At 36.4% G+C, this 22,566-nt stretch overlaps 3 protein-coding genes across 9 annotated transcripts; 2 read left to right on the top strand and 1 right to left on the bottom strand.

Moving 5' to 3' along the window:
• Positions 1 to 24: 24 nt before the first annotated feature.
• LOC111794023 (membrane-anchored ubiquitin-fold protein 3) lies at positions 25 to 3,756 on the top strand. 2 transcript variants are annotated; one of them, XM_023676128.2, is made up of 5 exons: positions 25 to 186; positions 288 to 537; positions 996 to 1,166; positions 3,143 to 3,227; positions 3,443 to 3,756. In XM_023676128.2, exons 2-4 carry the CDS (start codon positions 408 to 410, stop codon positions 3,196 to 3,198), a joined length of 357 nt encoding a protein of 118 aa, XP_023531896.1. In that variant the 5' UTR covers positions 25 to 186; positions 288 to 407; the 3' UTR covers positions 3,199 to 3,227; positions 3,443 to 3,756. The 2 variants fall into 2 exon arrangements, with proteins under 2 accessions (XP_023531896.1, XP_023531895.1); XM_023676127.2 differs by lacking the exon at positions 3,443 to 3,756 and having other exon boundaries at positions 3,143 to 3,393.
• Positions 3,757 to 4,200: 444 nt separating this feature from the next.
• On the top strand, positions 4,201 to 8,909 carry LOC111794020 (membrane-anchored ubiquitin-fold protein 3). 6 transcript variants are annotated; one of them, XM_087122927.1, is made up of 4 exons: positions 4,204 to 4,588; positions 4,989 to 5,159; positions 7,977 to 8,084; positions 8,413 to 8,909. In XM_087122927.1, the coding sequence occupies exons 1-3, from the start codon at positions 4,459 to 4,461 to the stop codon at positions 8,033 to 8,035; spliced, it is 360 nt and encodes a 119-aa protein (XP_086979053.1). In that variant the 5' UTR covers positions 4,204 to 4,458; the 3' UTR covers positions 8,036 to 8,084; positions 8,413 to 8,909. The 6 variants fall into 6 exon arrangements, with proteins under 6 accessions (XP_086979051.1, XP_086979054.1, XP_086979055.1 ...); XM_087122926.1 differs by lacking the exon at positions 8,413 to 8,909 and adding an exon at positions 8,317 to 8,368; XM_087122925.1 differs by lacking the exons at positions 7,977 to 8,084; positions 8,413 to 8,909 and adding an exon at positions 5,363 to 7,752 and having other exon boundaries at positions 4,201 to 4,588.
• Positions 8,284 to 22,468, bottom strand: LOC111794019 (protein MICRORCHIDIA 7). Its single transcript, XM_023676121.2, has 20 exons — positions 21,840 to 22,468; positions 20,408 to 20,482; positions 20,254 to 20,288; positions 20,100 to 20,178; positions 15,091 to 15,183; positions 14,927 to 15,008; positions 14,561 to 14,636; positions 13,573 to 13,701; positions 12,938 to 13,036; positions 12,711 to 12,812; positions 12,036 to 12,197; positions 11,854 to 11,949; positions 10,805 to 10,856; positions 10,574 to 10,685; positions 10,422 to 10,495; positions 9,818 to 10,215; positions 9,358 to 9,452; positions 9,198 to 9,270; positions 8,693 to 8,815; positions 8,284 to 8,610 (listed from the first exon to the last, which is right to left on the bottom strand). The coding sequence occupies exons 1-20, from the start codon at positions 22,279 to 22,281 to the stop codon at positions 8,551 to 8,553; spliced, it is 2,457 nt and encodes an 818-aa protein (XP_023531889.2). The 5' UTR covers positions 22,282 to 22,468; the 3' UTR covers positions 8,284 to 8,550.
• Positions 22,469 to 22,566: the final 98 nt, after the last annotated feature.

The following is a 22,566-nucleotide window of genomic DNA, read 5'->3' as shown; positions in this document are numbered from 1 at the left end:
GCCTTAGCGAGCGCTTACTTTGTCTTCTTCCTCAGTTCAACAACTTAAAATAATATTTATAGATTCATAATTTGGGAAAAAAGAAATATATATCGAATTTCTTATTGAATAATATTCTTCTTTCTGAGAAGCCTGCAGCTGAGAGGAAACTCTGCCTTGGCCTTGCCTGATCGACGGCTTCACAAGGTCTCTTCTCTCTTCTCTTGATTGTCGTTTTCTTTTCACTTTATTCAAAATTACTTCCCTTTTCGGATCTTTCATGGTGTTCACTCCTGCAATTGCTTCAGCTTCGTTGCTGTTGGAATTCCTGTGAATTTGTTCTAGGGCACCGGATATTGGGCCGCGTCTCTGATCAATTCAAGGTCGGGATCCAACACTTATACCTGATTGTGAAATACTCAACTCAGATGCCGGAGGACGATTTGATTGACATTAAGTTCAGGCTCTACGATGGTTCTGATATTGGACCATTTCGATACTCGTCCGCATCGACAATAGATGTGCTTAAGCAGAGAATAGTGTCCGATTGGCCCAAAGGTTCCAGCTTAGCTCTTCATCTTCTCCTTATTCTTTTCAATTATAAGTACTCAATTTGTAATCATTTCTCACATTTAGGTTTCTGTATGTCCTTTGAATGCAAACGCTAAGTAGACTTCCGGCTTTCCTAATTGCATGTTCTAGAGTCTGTTGATCCTCCTTTTTTTAGTACTATAGGCTGCTAGCTTAAGAAATCTATTTTTAGGACTAATATTTTATTCTTGGCAGACAGCTCTGCGTCGATATTTTATTCTTGATTTACGCGCTCGTTCAGAGGACGCATGTTCAATTCTTTGATGTGTGTCGTTTACCATTAGGAACTCATGCCTGTGTTTGAGGTTTCTCTGAAGAAGTGTCTTCCTTTCACTGGGCTTCTAATCTTCTTCTTTTTTCCTCTGCATTTGTTTTCATATTGATTCTCCTTTTCCCTTTTGGGACGATTTTTCTTTACCTTTTAGGCAAAACAATCACTCCAAAGGCAGCAAGTGAAGTAAAACTGATAAGTTCTGGAAAAATTTTGGAAAATAACAAGACTGTTGGTCAGTGTAAATTACCTTTTGGTGAGTTCACTGGAGGAGTTACTATAATGCACGTTGTTGTACAGCCATCCCTAGCAAAAGCTAAAACAGGTGATTACATTTGAGATTTTAGCTATAAATATAAATTTCTTGTTCATAGATTGTTCCTTTTAAAATTTTACAGTAATACGGTATATTTTCCATTTTGTCCTATACCCGATGGTTTTTCAAATACTCTGGATGTAGTTCGACAAGTCTATATAAATGAGGTCTTAGGAGTTGGAACCTTATTCTGAACTGATACAGTTCTCCATTTGTTGGTCTTTTTTGGCTTGAACTTAGGTCAATACTCTTCTGATGCTAATCACTAACAACTGTTTTTGTTGCTCTTTCTGAAGTTAATGAGATATAACAATTTCAAAATCATTCTTAGAGCATTCAATCAGCTTTGACTAGTGCTTTTGAGTTAGAAGTCTGACTTTGCTAACTAGAATGCCGAATCTTAGCAAGTGGTCCCATGAGTTAGCTATCATGAGCCTTTCAGAGAACCTTCTTTCTTCATTTATTCTGCCGCAGATGTTATCCCTTTTTTCTAAGCTTGTCCTGAACTACTGCCTGTGGCTTTTAAATGAAGAAGTGTTTTTGAGTGCTTTCTTTGAATGGTTAAGACAATAACTGTTTCAGGTTGTAGCTAAACCATTTCATTTAACCCAAAGTCATAGGATCATCTCATTGACTATTACTCCTCTACAAAGTATGCAGCGAAAAGTGAAAGTAGTCCATGGGTTGGCCTAGTGGTTAAGAAGGCCAAATGAGAAGAGTTGAAGTGTGTGTATGGTCCTTAAATTTTGTGTCCATTTGGTTCATAAACTTTTAGAATTACAAATTTCAATTTATACCTATTAGATCAATTAGTTTTAAAAATTTTCAAATTTTTCGGTGACCTAAACACAAAGTTGAAAATTTAAAGACTTATTAGATACTTTTGAAAGCTGAAGGACCAAATAAACACAAGTTGAGAGACTAAACTTGTTATTTAAGATAGATATTTTCTAAGGGCTTAGGCTGGTTTATTATTCGGATATACTAGTAATGATAAAAATTCTTGTCAGCCTTGCAGATTTAACTAAAGATTCAAAATATCCACTCCTACCCATTCTTATTCTTTTCCTGATTTGGCCCTTTTCTCTACTCTTGCTTCTTCTCTCTTCAATATTTTTTCCTTTTTATCTTTTTTCTCCTTTTCATATTCTTTTATCATTGGAAAAACTAGAATAAACTAGAGAAGAAAGAACTTGGATTGTTGTGAGGGCCGAGGAAAATCAAAAAAATCTTCCAGATTTATTTATTTTATTTTGTTAAGTCTACAGTTAATTAACTGTTAATTACTATTAAAATCTGTTATATTATTTTTATTATACAATATACAAATTATGTATTAACTAGCCTTATGTAATTGACTTGCTCTAATTTCCATATTGCAAATATTTAATTTTGATTAATACATTAACTAATATCTCACGATTACATATGCTTGCTTTTGATTCTATAAGAACCTCTCTTATTTCCATGAAACATGACTATAAGTTTCTATAATTGCTTAGAATTTCTTTATGTTTCACCTTCACATATGATTACTTGGGATTCTATGAAAACATCGTTTATTTCCATGAAGGTTGACAAAGTTGTTATGAAAGCTAAAACATACTTCTGATTCCAAAATAAAGAGGGTATAGTCAATCAAATTTAAACTAAGTTTGCCTATGTGGCAGTCTAGGATCTCATCTGTGGATTTGTTTTCTTCTGTTTGATTATCAATTCTTCTTTCTTGATTCCATTGAATGCATATCCAAACAATATCCACAGCTACGTATGTACCCCTTGACGAGCAAGAAGAATGAAAAATAGAAAGTTACCTGTATAAATAAGTTTATGTGACTGCTATGGGTTTCTAGTCAATTCTTGAAAATGATCATTGTAAAACTAGATTAAATCATGTGGTCACTATCCAAATTTGTTTTTTCCGATGAGTTTGGTAATTCTTTGCTGTGATATCAAATATTTACTGAGATATGTTGATGATACAGAGAAAAAGACTGACAATTCGCAACAGAAGATCGTGTGCTCCTGTTCCATACTTTGAAACACAACACGAATGATATGATTCGTTTGGTAAATCATCTTTCAAAACGTGGTTGCTATCGGCCATATTCTTGTGTATAAATGGTTTCTGGTAAATTGGTAATGATGTGTTTAGGAACATTGACATGAAGGACATGTTTCTCTTTTATGTGATTGTGAAGTTTTCATATGATATTTCAAATTCTTTGGTTACTAAGGTCATGCTGTATTCTGTTTTTCCCATGTGCGTTTCTCTTTTGGTACAGGAGAAGCTAGGTCATCTCTCTTAGAGGGTTTGCAGATAGAAGAAGAGGGCTGTTTATAGATTTTGAGATGAGTTCAAAGGTCTAGAATACTCCTTAGGGATACTGCTCGAGTACTAAGGCAATTAGGGTAATTTTGGAAAGTTGCAAGAGTATTTCTATCCCTATACTTTTTTCCCCATCAAAAGAATATATATACTTCTTCCAATTTGAAAAAAGGGAAATTTTCTATCTTATACAAAAATTCTGCGAGGCCTCATTGCTTGAAAATTTGATGTAATTTCTTTTCTTTTTTCAATTTGAAACATGCTTTTGGAGAGGTGTTTGTGTTCTGGTATGTTACCGTCAAATTATCACATCTAAACAGCACAGCGGACCTTAAATATATTTAATTTGGCATGCCATTGCGACCAAGCTGCTGCATTGAAATACCCAAAGGAGGCTTATAGCCATTGAAGAGTCGCAATATTATGAGTGCCAATTAAATTTTAAATGGAATTAGAGGTTTGAGAACCAACTCATAATTCACATCATAAAAACAAAACAGGACAATAAGCGTCGCAAGGTATTCCCGATTCCACGCCCATTGATGCTCGACCTGCTGATTCAGAAGAAATTCAACCGCAAACACTTAAAACGACATCGTATGGTTCCAAAGCGCAGCGACGTCGGACCAAATGCCAGAGAGAGTGCTGAAGACCGCGTCCTTTCTCCACCTCAATAATATTAATAGATACATCAATTTAAAAATAATGATAATAATAATAATAATCTTCTGGCTGGTTTTGAAAGAACCGCCTCCCAACCTCTTCCCTCTGGTAGTCTCCTCTTTTGACTTTCTAAAGAGTTTATTTCCTTTCCGGATCGTTTTTGGTATTCACATCCATAATCCTTTTAGCTTCTTTGCTATTGGAATTGCTGTGCGCCTCCTAGGGCACCGGATTACTTGAGCGCGTTTCCTTATCAATCCGACGTCGGGATCACACACTCGAACAATTTCCGAGGAATACTCTAATCAGATGCCGGAGGACGATTTGATTGACATCAAGTTCAGGCTGTACGATGGTTCTGATGTTGGACCATTTCGATACTCCTCCGCCTCGACGGTTGATGTGCTTAAGCAGAGAATAGTGTCTGATTGGCCCAAAGGTTGGGACCTTACTCTTCATTATTCTCCCTTGTAGTTACTTTATTAGCGTGATTTCTGACATTTGGATATCTTTCATCATTCTTTCACAAAAATGCATATGTGATTAGGGTGTTCTCTATTCTATGTAGCAGATCTCTTGATCTTTTTTCTTTTAAGTCCCTTCCTTTACTTGTGTGCTTCTGGACGTATGTGGAATTGTTAATATCTATCGGTTCTATTAGAAGCTGTTGAAATCCAACTCTTACACGTTTGGAGTCTCTTATTAACATACTTCATTCTCTAGATTTCTCCCGAACACGCTCTATGAATTGGTCAATATATTAATTCCTTCTTTCTTTTTACCTTTCGGTTTATTTATTTATTACTTATTATTATTATTATTATTATTATTTTTGTTAGGCAAAACAGTCACTCCAAAGGCAGCCAGTGAAGTAAAACTGATCAGTTCGGGCAAAATTTTGGAAAATAATAAGACTGTTGGTCAGTGTAAATTACCTTTTGGTGAGTTCACGGGAGGAGTTATTATAATGCATGTTGTTGTACAACCATCCCTAGCAAAAGCCAAGACAGGTGATTTTCGTTGTGATTTTAGTTATATATATAATTTCTTGTCCATAGATCGTTCCTCTTTACATTTTACTTTTATATGTTTTCGTTTACCTTTTCTGCATTATTCTATAGTTTGCCAACTTGTATGGTCGTGGTCTTGAGAGTTGGAATTGCCATCTTGATTCCGGTAATTCTTTGTCTATGTTTTACCAACATTTATTTAGGTGACATACAAACGAAGCTTTCCTTAGGATCCTGTATGCCTCCAGCTACAAACACACATATGCTCAACCAGATAAAGAACTTTCCATTGATCATTGGAAAATAAAGAAAGAAAGCCTCCCAACTAAGAAATTCCTGTGGGACATAAGAAAACTGCTTCATGTTATGTAAGTACATGAAGAAGCCCAAGGAAGCCTTAGAAGAAACTTCATTAAAGGAGTAATTACTAAATCAATTTGAGATCAAACTCTGGAAAGGAGAATGGCTTTCAGCTAAATTCACCTCTTTTTTTATAATGAAAAACGAACTTTGATTGAAAAAAATTAAAGAGTAAATTAGGGGATCTTTTTTTTCTTTTCTTTTTATAGGAAACATAAACATTCCATTGATGTTAAAAAGGCATTAAAAATCATTACTATAAAGCTCATCAGAAGGAGCTGTCAAAAAACTAACTGGTTGAATAACAAAGGGCTCCAATCCAAGAAAATCAGATCCAAAGGATAATTACAAAAAATCTTAGAAATAGGCATTGGAGGAAAGTAACAAATCTTACAGAGTACCGGACTTTTTTCCAAGACCTCTCTACCCACTAAAAATTATCCTATGTCTCTCCTCAAGCCAAACCCCCTCATAAGGTAGAAAAAAAACAAAGATCTCTAAAGAGTACAACCCTAAGACTCCAAAAACTTGTTCCAAATTGCAATAGCAACCATTATCTCTGAGAATGTGATCCAAGCCCTCTGACTCCTTCTACAAATCTCTACACGGAATCACTCGGGGCCCATTTTTAGAATGGAGACTACTTGCTCTCAATAATTCTAGCCATCAATTCCAAAGGGAGACACCATAAGTGTTTGGCCTTCAAAGCCTCGTTGCAAAGCTTCATTCTAAATGCCCATATAACATCCCAAGCCCACCACTAGCAGATATTGTCCGCTTTAGCCCGTTACAAATCGCCGTCAGCCTCATTATTTTAAAACGCGTTTACTAAGGAGAGGTTTCCATACCTTTATAAGGAATGTTTCGTTCCCTTCTCCAACTGATATGGGATCTCGCAATCCACCCCCTTAGGGGCTAGTATCCTCGTTGGCACACCGCCGGGTGTCTGCTTCTAATACCATTTGTAACAGCCTAAGCCCACCGCTAGCAAATATTGTATGGTTTAGCACGTTACATATCGTCGTCAGCCTCACGGTTTTAAAACGTATCAGCTAGGGAGAGGTTTCCATACCCAAGTCCGGGTCAGCTTAGAAACCACCTCCCACCCAATCAAATGTCAATACTCATCCAACTTAATAACCCCTCGAAGATACCCAATCAAATGTCAACACTCATCCAACTTAATAACCCCTCGAAGATACCCAATCAAATGTCAACACTCATCCAACTTAATAACCCCTCGAAGATAATCTCTTATAAACTTCGCACAAACTTTTACTAATAGCCACTGGGACCCCAAAACACAAATAAGAAGCCACTCAACAGTGACTGGTCCAAACTTTTCCAAACTACTATCACCCTTAGAAAAGAACGCCTTTTTCCACTCAACATTAACTTTTCCTGGTCCTCTTGGTTTCCTCACTGCCTTTTTCCACCCTTGATTCTTGATTTTTTTCTTGGGAAGTTTGCCTTTACTGAAAATTTGTTCCATTCTCGTTACTGATTGTTGAAATCCATCTGGAGACATAACACCTAGGACTTCTATAATTCCCCTTTGTTTTGGTTTTGCATACCAGTTCAATCCCCCCCTTCACATAAGTGCTAGAAACCAATTGATTTCACATCTTCCAGGCTACTGTAAACCTCCAACACCATTTAGGCCCATTTAGCTCAGAGAGCCTCAATTTATCATTTTTTAAGTTGCCCATACACAGCTCCACCCTCAGACTGTTTTTATCCCACTACTTTTCTGATCAAACACTCGCATGTGCTTTCAGAAGTTATCTTTCAGTTTCGCTGTAGACTTTTTTTTCGTATTCAAAACAGTTACGTAAAATAGAGGAATAATGGATAAGATGGAACAATGCAAAATTTTGCGTTTTTTTAGAGCTAATTTGCGACTAACAGGCCATCTATTTAACCAACATTCAGTTGTCAATTTAAATTGTAGAATACGAAATTTCAACTTGGTGGCTAACTTGCATTCATTGACCTTTTTTACCATTAAGCCAATGTGTGGAGGCTAGAAGTTGCCTTTTGGAGCTGGAACACAGTTTTACTAGAAGGCCATCTTTAAAATTACTTTTCTTAGAAACATATTCATCTATCCTAAATCATTTTACTGTAAATTATTTGTTTGTTAAGTTAAGCAATTAGGATTTGCTTATTATATTTGTAAATTCAATGCCATTAAATCATATTACTTAATCGTCTTGTAGGCTGCTTTCTAGAATTTGTTTGTTGGTGATTTTAAAAAATCATATTGCTCAAAATGTACCTAATTTCTAGCCTTGAACAAATGCGCTATAAAATAAAAACATGAACGGAACTCATCACAATATTTCAATTTAAAATCAATCGAGTCCTAATTCTGTCATCTATTAAATTTCTTGATGGGTGCACTTATGTACTAAATCCTCATTACTTAAATATGTGAATGATGATCCCTCTGAACAGAGAAAAAGATCGATGATACATCACCCCAGAAGGTTGTCTGCTCCTGTTCCATACTTTGAAACACAATCTCTGCGATTCAGCCTCATTCTCGTGTATAAATGGAATTGGGTAAAGAATTGTTTCTTTAGGCTCTTGCTCTGGATGCTGTAGATGCAATGGAAGACCTTCATTGTTATACAATCATTGCGTTCTTTCTACCATTTCTCAATTCGTCTGTTACTACCATCACACCTAAGGGTGTGGATTTGAATGATACATAGAAGAAACCAAACCACATTGTAATATAAAGATATATCTACAAAATTGGTCAGTAAATGTGTCCACTGGAAACTTCTTGCAGGAATAATGATTCGATTGATTGCATTCGGTTTCAATTTACAAGACTTTCTTCAGTTTGATACCTCTCCTCTACACGGAATTTACAGTAATTTTGCAGGAACAGCATCGACGGTATTCGTTTACAAGGGCCTAGCTTGGCAATTGCCACGATAGGCGTGAGAGAATTCGGTGATGAGGAAGGTGCCGCCAAAAGAATGTTAATGGTAACTCCAGAGCTCCAAGTTTCTACAAGGAGCTAACGTTTTTCCAGTATTCTTATCTTATCTAGCAGCTCTTGAATGGTGTTGGATGCTTCCTGTAGACGCCCAGAGCAAGAACAATTTTATTGCAAGACAAAAGCAAGCAGAGAGAGACAACTAGATCGGTGGTAACCTCACCTGGAGCTTCTTTCGCAGATTTCTCTCCTCAGTTTCTCTTCGATCTCTCTCCTCTGAGAAAATATCTATTAGGCTTTCTTGTTCTTTATTCAATTCCTCAATTTTAAGCTCTGCTGCTTTAAGCTGGATCACATTAGGGAACAAATTAAATTTCAAGAATGTTACATCGTTTAAGCCTTATAATTCGTGAAAATCCTATTGGAAACTAAGATAAGTTTGCATCATTCTACGACAGCGAAAACAGAAGACCCTCAGTTTCTTATTCCCCAAGTTCAAAATCTCTACTGGCGTATAATCTGGCAATCCACCAACGCGTTTTCCCCAACAAATGACCAAATGGGGCAAACACCATGTAATGCTAGCACTATCAAATTGAGTTCTCACAATAAATTCATCCTACCCACGACGAGAGGAATGCAATTTAATTGATAGATCCATCACAGAAGCATTCACCATTTGATTCAGCAGTACATACTAGATAGAAGAACATAAATAGAATGCGCACCTGAGCCTCAAGTGATTTACACCTATCTCTTGCATGCTGCAATTCGTTGAGATCGGCTTCCTTTCTCTGTAATCTGCGAAGGGGATAGACATGAAGCGCCAACATTTAGTGGCATCCAGACAATGCCAATTACTATATAAGCAGAAGAAAGAACGCAGACCTCTCCTTCAATTCTGCATTTTCTTCCTTCACCTGCTGTAGCATGTGGAACTCAGAACTTGAAAGGGAACGCTCATTAGTGTTTACATCTCCTCCCTGCCAGAGTGGAATGCAAACTTAAATCAATACTGTTCCAAGTTTATATAGAAAAACATAAATAATATCTCCAGGTGCATTTGATTACCATTCACATTACTGAAAGCATGGGCACAAGCAGCAAGCATAAAAACATGAAGATTGAATGTGGTGTATTTTCATAAATCCAATTTGACGAGTTATTTAGTTCAAGGAATTGAAAAAAGTGTGAAATAAAAATGTAAATTTAAGGTACCTAAACCTTGGGGCCATGGAGAATGCATAGAATTTGGAAGAAGTATCTACTGTTCCATCTATTTTATGCCAGCCAATTAAGGTTTTGCTTCCACTTGGATATGAGAAACAAAAATAAAAATATAATATACCTTCAGTTGGGGTCCTCTTGAGCCCGATCCAACTTCCTGAGCTTGATTGACTCCTCCATTTGAAGAAACTTCCATCGTCACTGAAACATCATTTCCATGAGGTTCCTTCTCATGAAACGTCCCATTGCCAATACTGTTTGCCTGTCCTCCATGCAGGCTATCCACCCAAACTTCTCGTGGAGAAGGTGAAGGTGGCTTAGAAGATGGTCGTGTCCTGGATTGCTCAGGGGCCATACTGCTGTTGTTGTCTTTACTTGAATCCCCATTCACATATCTACAGTCTTTTGTTTTCTGAAACTTTTCTGAATCTTTTCCTGAATAGACTTTATCAGGTGTCTTTCCACTTTTCTTTCTTGATTGAGGTGAAGATTGCAAAGAATAATCATCGGGGGAACTTTCTACAAAAGTAAGGTAAACATGTCAGAGGGCCAATGGAATTGACTTGGTGACAGATGACACTCCATGATAACATTTAGCACACATCATCACTCACATCACTGAAAAAGAAATGGATAAACAATTGGTTTTGCAACAAATTGATCCCTAACCAAAGAAAAGTTTGTGACTGTTTTAGAAGAAAAGCTAACGAAAAACACCAATGTACCTCTATCCGGAGACTGATTGGTAAATTTATTAATTCTTCTTGGAGCATAGCCGATCTTATGACAATAGGAAGCCCTAAAGGACAAAATAATAGGTTCAGGAATGGATAACAGCTGAAATTATGCCACCTAGTGATTAACCATAGTAACAAACCAGTAAGTCTTCTGCATCTGTATCAACCGTGCCTCAAGTCTTGCAAGTACAGTTGTTCGCTCAAAACCCTGCTTGTCGTGGGCAGGTTCAACAAAATTTGCTTCTAGAACACCTGCAGCATAATTGAGCTATCAGAACATGGACCACATCAGATTTCCATTTTTTCCATTTTTTTATTGATCTTCTATTGATAAGTGAATTAATCAGTAAATAAATATGCCAAAACAGTACCTATAACTCCACGACCATCACTTCCCGAAGCATTCCAAAGCCTCCAAAATGGCTGGCAAATAAAAAAATTTAATCAGAAACATTAATGACTCAATTCATATTTAACATGTGGGGAAAAGCATAATTGCATAATCAAAAGTGTACTTCTCAGAAAGCCCTGAAAATCAATTAAAAAAGCAAAAAATATGAAAAAACTAATGGTTTACATGTTGCGCCTGAAATCTTCAACAAGCATATTATAATTTTTATGCTCCTTTCCAGCCATAGCTTTAAAGGAAGATCTAGAATCCTTTGGGTCAACATTGTCGAAACTATTAGGTTCTGAAATTTGGCACGAAAGAGACAAAAGGATCTTATGTGGCTTCATGGCATATTCTTGTTCTTTCCATATCGTTGCAAAATAATTCAACTAATGAGATGAGATCTAAATGGAAAGCTTTCTGGCAAGTTAGGTTGCCTTGTTTTGTCTCTGGAGGTTAATTAGTTCGTTGTCCCTAAAGGTTGTTTCAAATGTCAGCGAAAACTTCAAGTTCATTGTCAAAATATTTTAAAACTAAAAATGAGGAAGAAAAGAAAACCTTAACAACATCAACAGTTTCTCTAGTTCACATTAATCATAAAAATTATCATAGTTATAATAAAAACACATGAAAGGAATGGCCATGGTAATCACGTCCAAATGTTGAACTCAAAAAGAAAAAAAAAAGAGACCACGTATGAGAAGAAAAACTTGAACTAAGCACTTCCAAAGAAATACAACTATAGCTTTTGGTGCTCACTTTCCAAATCATTCCATTTTCTTTGCAGGACTTTTACCTTAATTGGGAAGCTTTTTTATTCTCTAAATCTTTATTTTATGTTGTCTTGTTATGTATTCAATTTTTCCTTTCTCTATTCTAATTTTTGTATTTTTTTAACATTAGTCTCTTATCATTTCTTCAATGAAAAGGCTCATTTCTGGTAAAAAAAAAAAAAAATAATATATATATATATATATATATATATATATATATCCATAATCATCAAGCTCTCATAGAAGAGATGCATACCTTAATCAGTCGATTCTTGTGATAAACATTGAATCCTTGAACATCTATGTGATGCTTTGCATCCTTCACAAACCCAATGGTTACAACTGCAACCATCTGAGAACAACATCTGCAAGCAGTTAGCACCGCAGAGCATAGCAAATATGAACATTCAAGAAAGAAAAGAAAATCAAGAGCATTACGTTTGTATCTTTGACAACCCCATCAGCAACTGGCTGAGGTCTGTACGTGACCTCTTGGGACATCATCATATCATTCACTATGTTATGGTGTTCGACATCTCTCCCACGAAGAATAATACGAAAACCAGGAGGAAGCCTCAAATAAAGAATTGAAGCATAACCCTAGAGATTTAATACTTTTTTCGTAAGGAACCAAGCTTTCATTGAGAAAAATAAAAGAAAATAAGGGTACATGAAAAAAACAAGCTAAAAAACAAAAAGGAGTCCAAGAGCTAACTATATAAATAGACCTCAATCCAGCAAAATCAAACCAAGATCATAATTACAAAAGGGACTAGATACCGAGGTCCACAAAGACGCATAGAACCTCACCATCTCCCAAACCTCATCATAACACCTCTAACCTCTCTAAAAAAACCTATATTGTATATAAACAGAATTAATTAATCTCAGTGAATGAAAAAAATAATTGCTTTCTTCCATTCACAGAGCATCGTCAGCATCTTCTGGTCGCCTTTAAAAGATGAACTCCAAATGCATTATTTTGAGTTTCCAAATTTCAAATTAGTGAAGACTATTCCAAGCAGTTGCAGAAAAATAGAAGTTAAAACCACGTAGGCAATTATTCAAGCCAAATTAACGGAACATCTGCTCATTAGTCACATGAAGCATTACCCTCAAAGAATGTCGATAAGTCAAGAAGTGCCGGGAGTTGGGAAATTTTTTTGCCATTTGTATATTCTTCTCATCTCTGTTGACGCCTCTTATTTGGATGTCCTAACAAAATATTGGTTAAGTATTAAATTTAAAGATACTAACAAAATATTGGTTAACTATTAATTTAAAGATACTGACAAAATTAGTATGCGGTAAAAAAAAAGTAAAATATATATGTAGTATACATGTTGGTCAGTATCAAAATCCAGTTCCAACTGTCCTTGGTCGTCTTCCCAGAGGTTATATATAATAATGCGAGTTCCATGATCTTTCATCAAATAGAACTGAAAAACATGCCAAGCAACATAATCAGTTAACCAAGAAGAACAATGCGAAGATAAATACTTACTAATTTCCATTATAGCCGTCTAAGCCAAGCTACTATTTCTCTAATTATCTCCCATTAGAAGATTTTTGTGTAATCCCTTCGTTTGTGGGGAAACCTTTTAAATCCATCAACACAAAAAAAATCCTCTAAGATTCTGCAACTTCTCATACCATCCAAAGAAAAACTGTAAATATCTTTTATTCTTCCTGAAGAAAGCTTAGTTTTCTAATGAAAGAAAATGACCACAGTGAACAGGAAAAATCTTCAAACCAATACCACTCCATGCAAGAACTCAGTTCACCTAATGAAGAATTGTTTTTTAATAAAAAATCGAGATTTCATTGAGAGAAAAAGAATGAAAGAATACAAGGGCATCCAAAAAACCAAACCTACAAAAAGGAACCCTAAACCTAATGAAGAAATTTGTAAGAAGTTAAAAAAATATAAAAATGAATATGACGAACGTATCCCAAATGAACAATAAAGCATCACCTGACGAAGAAGTTCAGTTTCACTGGCAAATGGAGACCACTGAACAATTGTTTCTACATTCTTGTTCCAATCACTAAGAGAAGATCGCACTATCTTGGTCCATTCACCTCCCTTCCTTTCATAGTCAAGCTTTTATTACAATTCAAGTACATCAACTATCAGTGGGAGTACAAGTTTCGAAATACATTACTTCTATCTTACATGATCAAAATATAACAGAGGTAATTTAACGACTAAACAGACGGTGCCCAATAATCCAAAACTATAATTCAAGCCACACAGACCTAGTGCTTAAAAGCACAGTGCACAATATGAAGCAACGACTTCATGATAAGCAAGAGATGGAGAAACAGTGATCATTTCAATAGAGCAGGACACCTCTAGAAAAAAAAATTTAAAAATATTATTAGAGTAAACAAATTAGTATTCTGCTAGCTTATTAGAAAAGAAATTAGTAACGTGGTGTAGGAGAGAAGAAAGAAAGAGTCTTTCGAATCAAAAGGTCTAGTTTCCTGCAACCATTACCCAAAATCAATGAAACGCAATTATTTCTTCGGCTAATTCTATAACATACATCTTAAACATATAACCAATCCATAGATATAAAAAAATTACAATAAAAATAATTATGACAACAACAACAACAATAACTATTAAGTTTTAAGTTCTTAACTACTCATTTAACTTCAGAGAAATAAGAAGGTAGGCTATGAACATAAAAAGCCAACCATGGAAAAACTTGAGGCATTTGCATATCAAGTTGTACAGCACATATTAGATGCATAGACAAATAATCCATAGCATCCTATTGATCCAAGATCACTTGAAACAGAAATAGTGGATTCTCCATCCTTTTCTCCCTCATAATTTATAAAAATATAAATACACACATTCAGACATACCTATATATATTTATATACATATATGAAATAATTAATTGAAATGAAGGTTAGTAAATAGGATTAAATAAACAAGTAAATGTCATTACCATTGGAACTATGATATCTTCCTTTCCAGTGCTTCTCAAAAATGTATAGGACAGTAATCCAATGCTCTGTGTGCCACTGCCAAGAGAGTTCAATCAGTACACTGTAGAAGATAAACTAAAGGAAAATAATTGAACAAAAGACAAAACTTTACATTGAAGGCTTCAAATGAAAAGAAACTAATGCATAAAAATACAAACCCCTCGAGGGAGTGAATGAAAACAGAAATTAAAGCAAAAAAAAATTAAATTGTCGATTTGTTTTCTAACTCTGATTATGTTTTACCATAACTATCTGCCCTAAGGATAAAGTTGTAGAAAATGGAGAGTAAAAAATTATAAAATAATAAACAAACAAACAAAACAGACCTTTTTCCATTTTTTCCACAACGCGAGAACACAATTACATCTGCTCCAAGTCTCATAGTACTAGTCTTAAAACCATTACCATCTGTGAAGATATGAAATAAAAATGCTTTCAAAAGAGATTAAAAACTACAAGATGAAACTTTTGATTTATGGTGGCAAATTACACTGTCCAATAGTGTTTGCTAATTTGCTTTTTTCTGAATAGCCCAATGACATGCAGTGACGCATTTTGTCGGGGCTCATCCCACCACCATTATCTGCAACACAGTCAAATACAAGTGATGTAGCAATAAAAATTTACAGAAAAATTGACATTTTTCTACAAGCAATCCACAACTTTCCAACACGACAAAAATGAAAATTTCATTACCGAAGAAAGTACAAGAAGGGGAGATGTGATATTCATACACATCCGAAGTATAAGACTCCCCATGGAAAAGATTTGCATAAGACCAAGAAGAAGAAAACTCTAACTGGGTCCCAAAAAAATCCTATTTACTATTAGTTTCATCCCCTTGAAACATTCTTTCCTTTGTTTCTTTTCATCATTCTTTCTTTTTTCCTCTTTTTTGAGAAAGAACAACATCTTCAGGGGTCTACACCTCTATAGAAGACAGGTCTGAAAGCACACTGCAACTTGTTGTCTTTATATATTATGTAGATACGAGAAGAATAACACCAACTTGTTGTCTTTTGGCTGGGAACAAAATTTGTTGTTATTGTCTGACGATGAAGGTTCCACCTGCCGTCAAGACAGGGAAGCCCTAAAAGTATGGCACATTTTGGAACTTTGGCTTGAGAGAAATATAAGTTGGGAGTCCTTGAGAGAAATGTGGTCAACAACGAGGATCAACGTCTCTCTTTGGATGTATGAGACCAAGGAATTCTATTATAATCATTTCAGTTATTCTTCAAAGATGGACAACATTTTCATAATTCCTATTTTTTTGTAATCAGTTCCCCTTTTATAGGCTTCTATAAGCTTCCCTTATGATGGGCTCTCGCTTTTTTATTGCACATTGGTGATGAAAGCTAGCTTTGTCACAAAAACCCACAAGACATTCCAAAACCCAATCATTTATATGCTAAGGGGACAAAAAAAAAATAGACCAAACTCCTTCAGCAAAAGTCACCCACCTCTTGAGAGCAAGTGGGGCCGTGATAAAAAAATATATAATTTAAGGATTCGCCTTTCTTATTACAGATGCAATACTGAGGGACATTTAGAGAACTTCTTTTGGAGTTTATCGGCAGGCTTCCATAGCAAAGTAACCAAAAAAGATTTTTACTTCTTTAGGGACCTTGAACTTCCAAATAATTTTCGGCAAGGGGGGGTTTCACTTGTTCTTAGATTTGGTTAGATGGAGGATAGCAGATTGGAAGAGAACATAGCAGCAGAATCAAGTGACCGCAACATCCTGTCTTGCCCTTCACCCAAGTTAATCAGTCTATCTTTTTCAAAGGCGTATATCCAATTTCTAATTTTCCTATATAGTAAAAATTAGACAGTGGTATATATAGTAAAAATATTAGACAGTGGTAAACAACACTGACAAAAAGTATTGTATAAGTCTGTGTCTTTTCTGCTAATATTCTCTAATTCTTTCTTTCCACAAATTCCAAAAGAAAGCCATGATGAGATTTTTTCATAGTAGGGCTTTTGAAAGGGTGGTACGTTAAAGCCATGTCCAATAGATCCTTTCCCTCCCTAGGAAATGTGAGATGTCATTTGAATATATTGAGAATCGTTGTCCTAGGAAATGTGAGATGTCATTTGAATATATTGAGAATCGTTGTCCAGAAATTCTGAGCATATGTACATTGCATAAATAAGTGGCTTTGTGATTCATTTTTTTCTTGCAAAATGGACACCAATTTGGAGAAAGAGTGATGTAAGACCTTTTTTCCTTTTTTCTTTTTTCTTTTTTTTTTTTTAGATTTTCACTTGTGCTAATGGCTTTATGCGCTATTTCCCAGAGGAATAACTTCGCATTCATAGGATGATATCCTTTCCATCGCCTTTGTTAGTGTGTGATTTATTGCTTCTACTTTTTCCCCATGTCCATCATCAAGGATTTTGTAGTTTCGTTTGACAATACCACAAGGACAAGATCGAGGCTTGATTCGGCCCATTTCATTGCTTCATTTTCCTTTAAATTCCTACGAAGCTTCAGGTCCTAGAATTTGTCGAAAACTTCCACGTTTCTTTGATCGTGACTTTTTTGCTATGAGAGAGCCTGTCAAAAGTGGACCTCATGGCTAGCATGGTATTTTCAATCCATGGGTCGGCCCAAAATGATGTGCTTCCTCCACACCCACCCTATGGAAAGTTCAGTTTGTGATGAGGTTTTGTTGTTTCTTTATGTACTTCCAAGGCCCTTTTGTAGAAGATGGCATGGGTTGATTTTTGTTTCATGTAGGTGTACATTTGGCCTTTTTAAGATTTCTCCACAAGGTCTTTTCTTCGTGATTATATCTCCATATCCATTTGGCGAGGAAGGCTTTGTTCTTCTTCTTTATCGAGAAAAGACTAAGGCCTCCCTTTTCTGTTGGGAGGTTTATAATATTCCATCGATCAAGGTGTAAGCCATCTTTCCACAAGTAGTTTCTGAATAATCTTGCTATATCCACGGCCACTTTTTGTGGCATTTCAAATAGAGACATGTAGTAGGTGGGTAGGTTGGATAACATGGCTTGTATTAGGGTGAGTCTTCTACCTTCTTTCTATTTTATCAATAATAATCTTCATTTATGGTTTCCTTTTAGAGGTAGTCCTTGGTACATATTCGATCATTCTCCCTTTTTATAACTATGTATGCTAGCAAATTCTTCAATAATCTCCGTGCTAATATTAATGCCCTTGCTCTCTGTTTTTTAGAGATTGATATTTTGTCCAGAGAATCCTTCGAAGGTTTTTACCGTCTCGATCATGTTTTTTTTTATGGAAGAGGCATCTGCCAAGTCAAAAAAGAGGAGTATGTCATCCGCAGGCTGAAGGTGGTTGATGCTTAAGCCTTCATTACCAATCTGAAAACCTTTTATCTTCCCTTCGTATTCTGCTTTTTTTCAGTACGCGACTGAGGCAATCCATTACTATGATGAAAGGGGATAGTGGATCTCCTTGTCGGAGACCTCATGTGGCATAAAGCTTCCCTCTCGGTCTTCCATTGATGATGATGGAGAAGTTTGTGGATGAGATGCATCCTTTTTATCCACCTTCGCCATTTTGAGCCAAAGCCTTTTGCCACAAGAATGTTTTTGAGGAAAGTCCAATCAACCTTGTCGAAGGTCTTTTCCATATCAAGTTTGATGACCACCTTTTTAATTTTTCTTTCCCATTCTCATCTATGAGTTCGTTTGCCATGAGGGATGCATCGAGAATTTTTCGCCCCTCTACAAAAGTTGTTTGTTGCCCAGTTATTGTGAAGGGGAGAACCTTTTTAATAATACCCTTGCTATGATTTTATATAGGCCAGCCGTGAGACTTATGGGATGAAAGTCTGCAATAGTGCAGGCATCCAATTTCTTCAAAATTTTCACCTTCCAAAAACACTCAAGGGAGAGTGATTAACCAAGCAAGGAAATAAGGATTTACAAGAAAAGCCTTTGGAAGGATAAGGACTCCAAACACAAATATCCCTTCCCCTGAACGCCCCTGTCAATGTGAGGAGGGCAACAACAACCAACGTGTCTCCATCAAACAAGAATGATGGGACCCCTAAATGAGAGAAAGAAAGATCATAGAGCCTGGATACACATTCACCATCGAAAAGTTCATCGAGGATAAATGATACAGAAGAAGGATCTAAAGGGACAAGTGATGGAGCTAAGGGGTTATCCCCCCTCCTGGAAATAAATATCTCCCCCATCACCCACGAAACAAACTAAGAAAAAAAGGAAGCCCCTCAACTCATATTTGCTCACAATAACTTTTTGTCATAGGGAATTAGACTAGAGATACAAACACCAAAGCCATTTAGCTAGGAACGCACTATTAAGGCCCTTAAATTTCCTATATCCAACCCCCTTCATGAACAAGTTATGTCACCACCCTCCACCTAACTAAATGCAACCCTTTCCCTTATCCAATCCCTCCCCAAAGGAAATCCCGCATAAGCTTCTCTAGGGGCGTACTCACAAACACAAGAATACTAAAAAGAAATAGGTAACTTGCTCGAGATATCACTCCACATAGACGGAATGAGAGTGAGTCTGGCCCCTTTCAAAAAGAATCTTTTCTTCCAAGATGAAACCCTTGAATCTTACAATAAGAACCCATAACAAACTGTTTCTAAGGCTATGAACCAAAGGAAGTCAAAATAAGATGAAGGAATCGACCCAACATCACACCCAACCAAAGAAGCCCATCTATTCAACTTATCAATATCACATTTTAGACCCAAAAGTTGGCAAGTTCGTCCATTAATCTTCAGCTCTGACATAGCCTCAAAGAAAGTCAGAAGAATTGTTCAAGTTGATGAAGGAGTCCACATCAACTTTTCATTTGAGAAGCCTTGTCCATTTCTTTAACTCAAACGCCTTAGTCCCAGCCCTCTTTGAGATGTTAGAAGGGAGGTCTAACTCCATTTAACTAAATGGTACCATGACAATAGTTGCCTTCATCTAATGAACTCCCTTACCAACTTTTTCAAGGAATTAGCACCCTTGCTAGGATATCAAGGTTTGATTGATAGAGCAAGAGCAGGTCTACAAAAGACTCCTTTTGTCTAAAAAAGACTTCTCTATATATCCAACTCGGATTTACTTATCAACAATAGGTTCCAAATGAGAAATTGATTGTTGATCCCACCAACGAGAAAGTCAAGGTAGAAATATTTAATGCCAAAATAATCCCAATCAAGAAAGGGGGGATGAAACAAACACCAGGAGACACCTTTTCTCCCACTTTTCTACCTATCTTGCTAGGAGTGTTGATTTTTTATCACCCACCCATACACACATTTCAAGTGCTTATCTCCCACTCTGCCAAACAAATGGAGGGGAAAAAGTACAGAGAGGAGGGAGGAGGATACCACCCACGAGGTTGAGACTATGGAATCATTACTTTATATATTTTTAGTGAGGAATCGTTACTCTCTATGGAAAAGCATTTTAGTTCTGTTTCTGATTAAAAATTCAAATAAAACTAAAATCTACCAATCAAACTTAATACCTTCAATCAGTAACATTCTGGTTGTATCTTTCTTATTCACAAGCACGTCTATATTAACATGAGTAGCTCCATTGCAAACCTTCAGTTAAGGGATGGGAAAAATATTAGTGGAAATGATTTTTGTCAAAAACAATGAGAAGGAAAAGTGAGGTACCTCATCTAATGAGTTGTCTAATAACTCAGCAAAAGCTGCATGCATGAATCAAATATCTTAAAATCCATGTATAACATCCAATGTAAATCATTGCTCGATCAAAATATAACTTCATGAGACTTTCAGAAACCATTTTTGTGTCAAGCATTCTTACCTCCGAGGGCCCACTTATGACTGGTCGCATTAGAATGCAGAAACTTGGGGTGAACCCTAACGTGGTCCATGCCACCTACAGCAGAATTAGAGTTAAGCGTGAGACATAAATACAATCAAAGTTAAATACCAACAGAAGAATGGGAAGAAGATCGATTAAGTTTTCAAAGAACATTTGCAACAGCAAATTCCCAGTGCCAAATTAAATTAACATCCTTTTATTCTATTTGGATAAAGGAAGGAATTTTATTTTCTTTTTAATTGATATCTTTATCAGTAAATTCTATAAATATAATGGTGAGGGGCCATAAAACTTAAGGCAGGATTAACAATAAAGAATGTGAAAAAAAAAAAAAAATCAGATTTGCAGAAGTTTAAGCAAATCTATTTGATAGAAATAATAGAAGGGCGAATACTTAAAAAGATGGAGGTGCAGACCTTGGCAGATTCAATAATTCTTTTTAGATTCTGTAACCAAAGAGTAAGTGATTATCCCTTCCATTATCTCTTATTCTCTAGGATTGAAGCTTAGCAGAAATAATGGTTTGAAATGTGTAGTTTTTTTATAAAAAAAAAGTTGGGGGAAGGAAACATTATAAAATTTTGGGATGATTGTTTGGTGAGTAAGCTTAATTTTCAAAACTGGTTTTCGAGCCTTTATGGATTTGAGAATCCAAGCATCAACGTGAAGGAGATACGTGACCAACAAAATCTGAGATGGAACTTAAATTTAGGAGAAACACATGAAAGACTAGATTCCTATAAATAAAATCCTTGAAAGAGTTAAGCTTAAATTCAAAGATTTATCAGCAAATCAGTAGCACACTCCAAGGCAACTTGCCACGAAGCTGTGCAATGAAATTTGAGCTAGAGAGACAATCTATGACACACATCAGTGCAACCCAAACAATCCAAAGCATCAACTCCATCGGGGGAATAAGCATTGGTAGCCCCACAAAAGATAATCTAGATGCTTCGATAAGCTACAAAGTGATAACAATATCATTGTGTATCAATTCAGGAAGATAACACCGCCAAGTCATCAATCCAAAAGGACAACATCCATCAATCTAGAAAGATAACAACAGAAACTTCAGTTTTTTGGGATGGCTTTCCAGGTAACTCATACCAATATGAATATTTGAGTTCTCTTTCAATGGAAGTTTCTCTCATCTTTGGCTTCATTATCGCGCTGTCACTCTTTTTTATGCTTTTCCCCCTCTTTGGAAAATAAGAAAAATAAAATTGCTATGTATACGAGAACCTTCATCCTAAGTATTGACATATGAGAACGAAGATGATTCCATAAAAGATGAACTCTCAATTCCAGATATTGGAAATAGCATTCCGAATTCATTAAACTTGGCTAAATTTTAAACTTATCTTTCGGAATGATGGGACTCAATATGGGAACGCATGGTAATAAGACATACCCGACGATGACTCCCAGTTACTACAAGGAGCTCCTTCAAAATCTCCTGCCTTCCAAAACTGTTTACAAGCAGAAGCATTAGCGTTCGAAGTCCTCGCCACTTGTCCCGTAGCCGCCTCTTCTGACGGGGGCAAAGGAACCGCCACGACATCTGTTCCAGCGAGAGCCGCGGGCGGAAGAAAACCTAGAGGCAAAATAACTCCCAACTCGTTCAGCCTCCTCTTCTTCAAAAATCCTCCATCTACGCCGTTCGGGAGTCCGATGCTTCTCGTAACTCCTCCTAAAATCCCGTCAACTACTTCCTGCTCGGAATCTTCGGAATCCGACTCGCTGTCACTGCTAAGCTCAATAAACGCGGGAAACACATTTGATACCTCGTGATTGTTGCTTGTTTCTTGCGCACGTAAAGGTTCAGCGAGTTCCTGCTTAACACAGTCTTCCATATGAGCGTTCAGAATAAGACAAAAAGGCAATGCCTTCGCAGAATCGGAGGTACCAGTTCTAAACAGAGGTTACGACGGAGGAAAACGACGGTGGCGAGGAACTGTTGCCAAAAGGAGAAGAGGAAAAAAGGAAAAGGAGAATTCGGAGGACGGGTTAGTTAATTTTCCGAATCAATAAGAATAATTGGAGCCAAAGCCCAAAACCGCATTGGCTTCGGATTCTCATTTAGTCGCGTAGCCCACGTCAGCGAACACGTGGAATTTCCTTGTAATACTTTCTTTTTT

The sequence above is a fragment of the Cucurbita pepo genome, chromosome 4 (assembly GCF_057944985.1).
Source record: "Cucurbita pepo subsp. pepo isolate OVF chromosome 4, ASM5794498v1, whole genome shotgun sequence".
Lineage (NCBI taxonomy): Eukaryota > Viridiplantae > Streptophyta > Magnoliopsida > Cucurbitales > Cucurbitaceae > Cucurbita > Cucurbita pepo.
The sequence above is the reverse complement of the archived record's forward strand: the minus strand, read 5'-3'. Positions and strand labels throughout refer to the sequence as shown.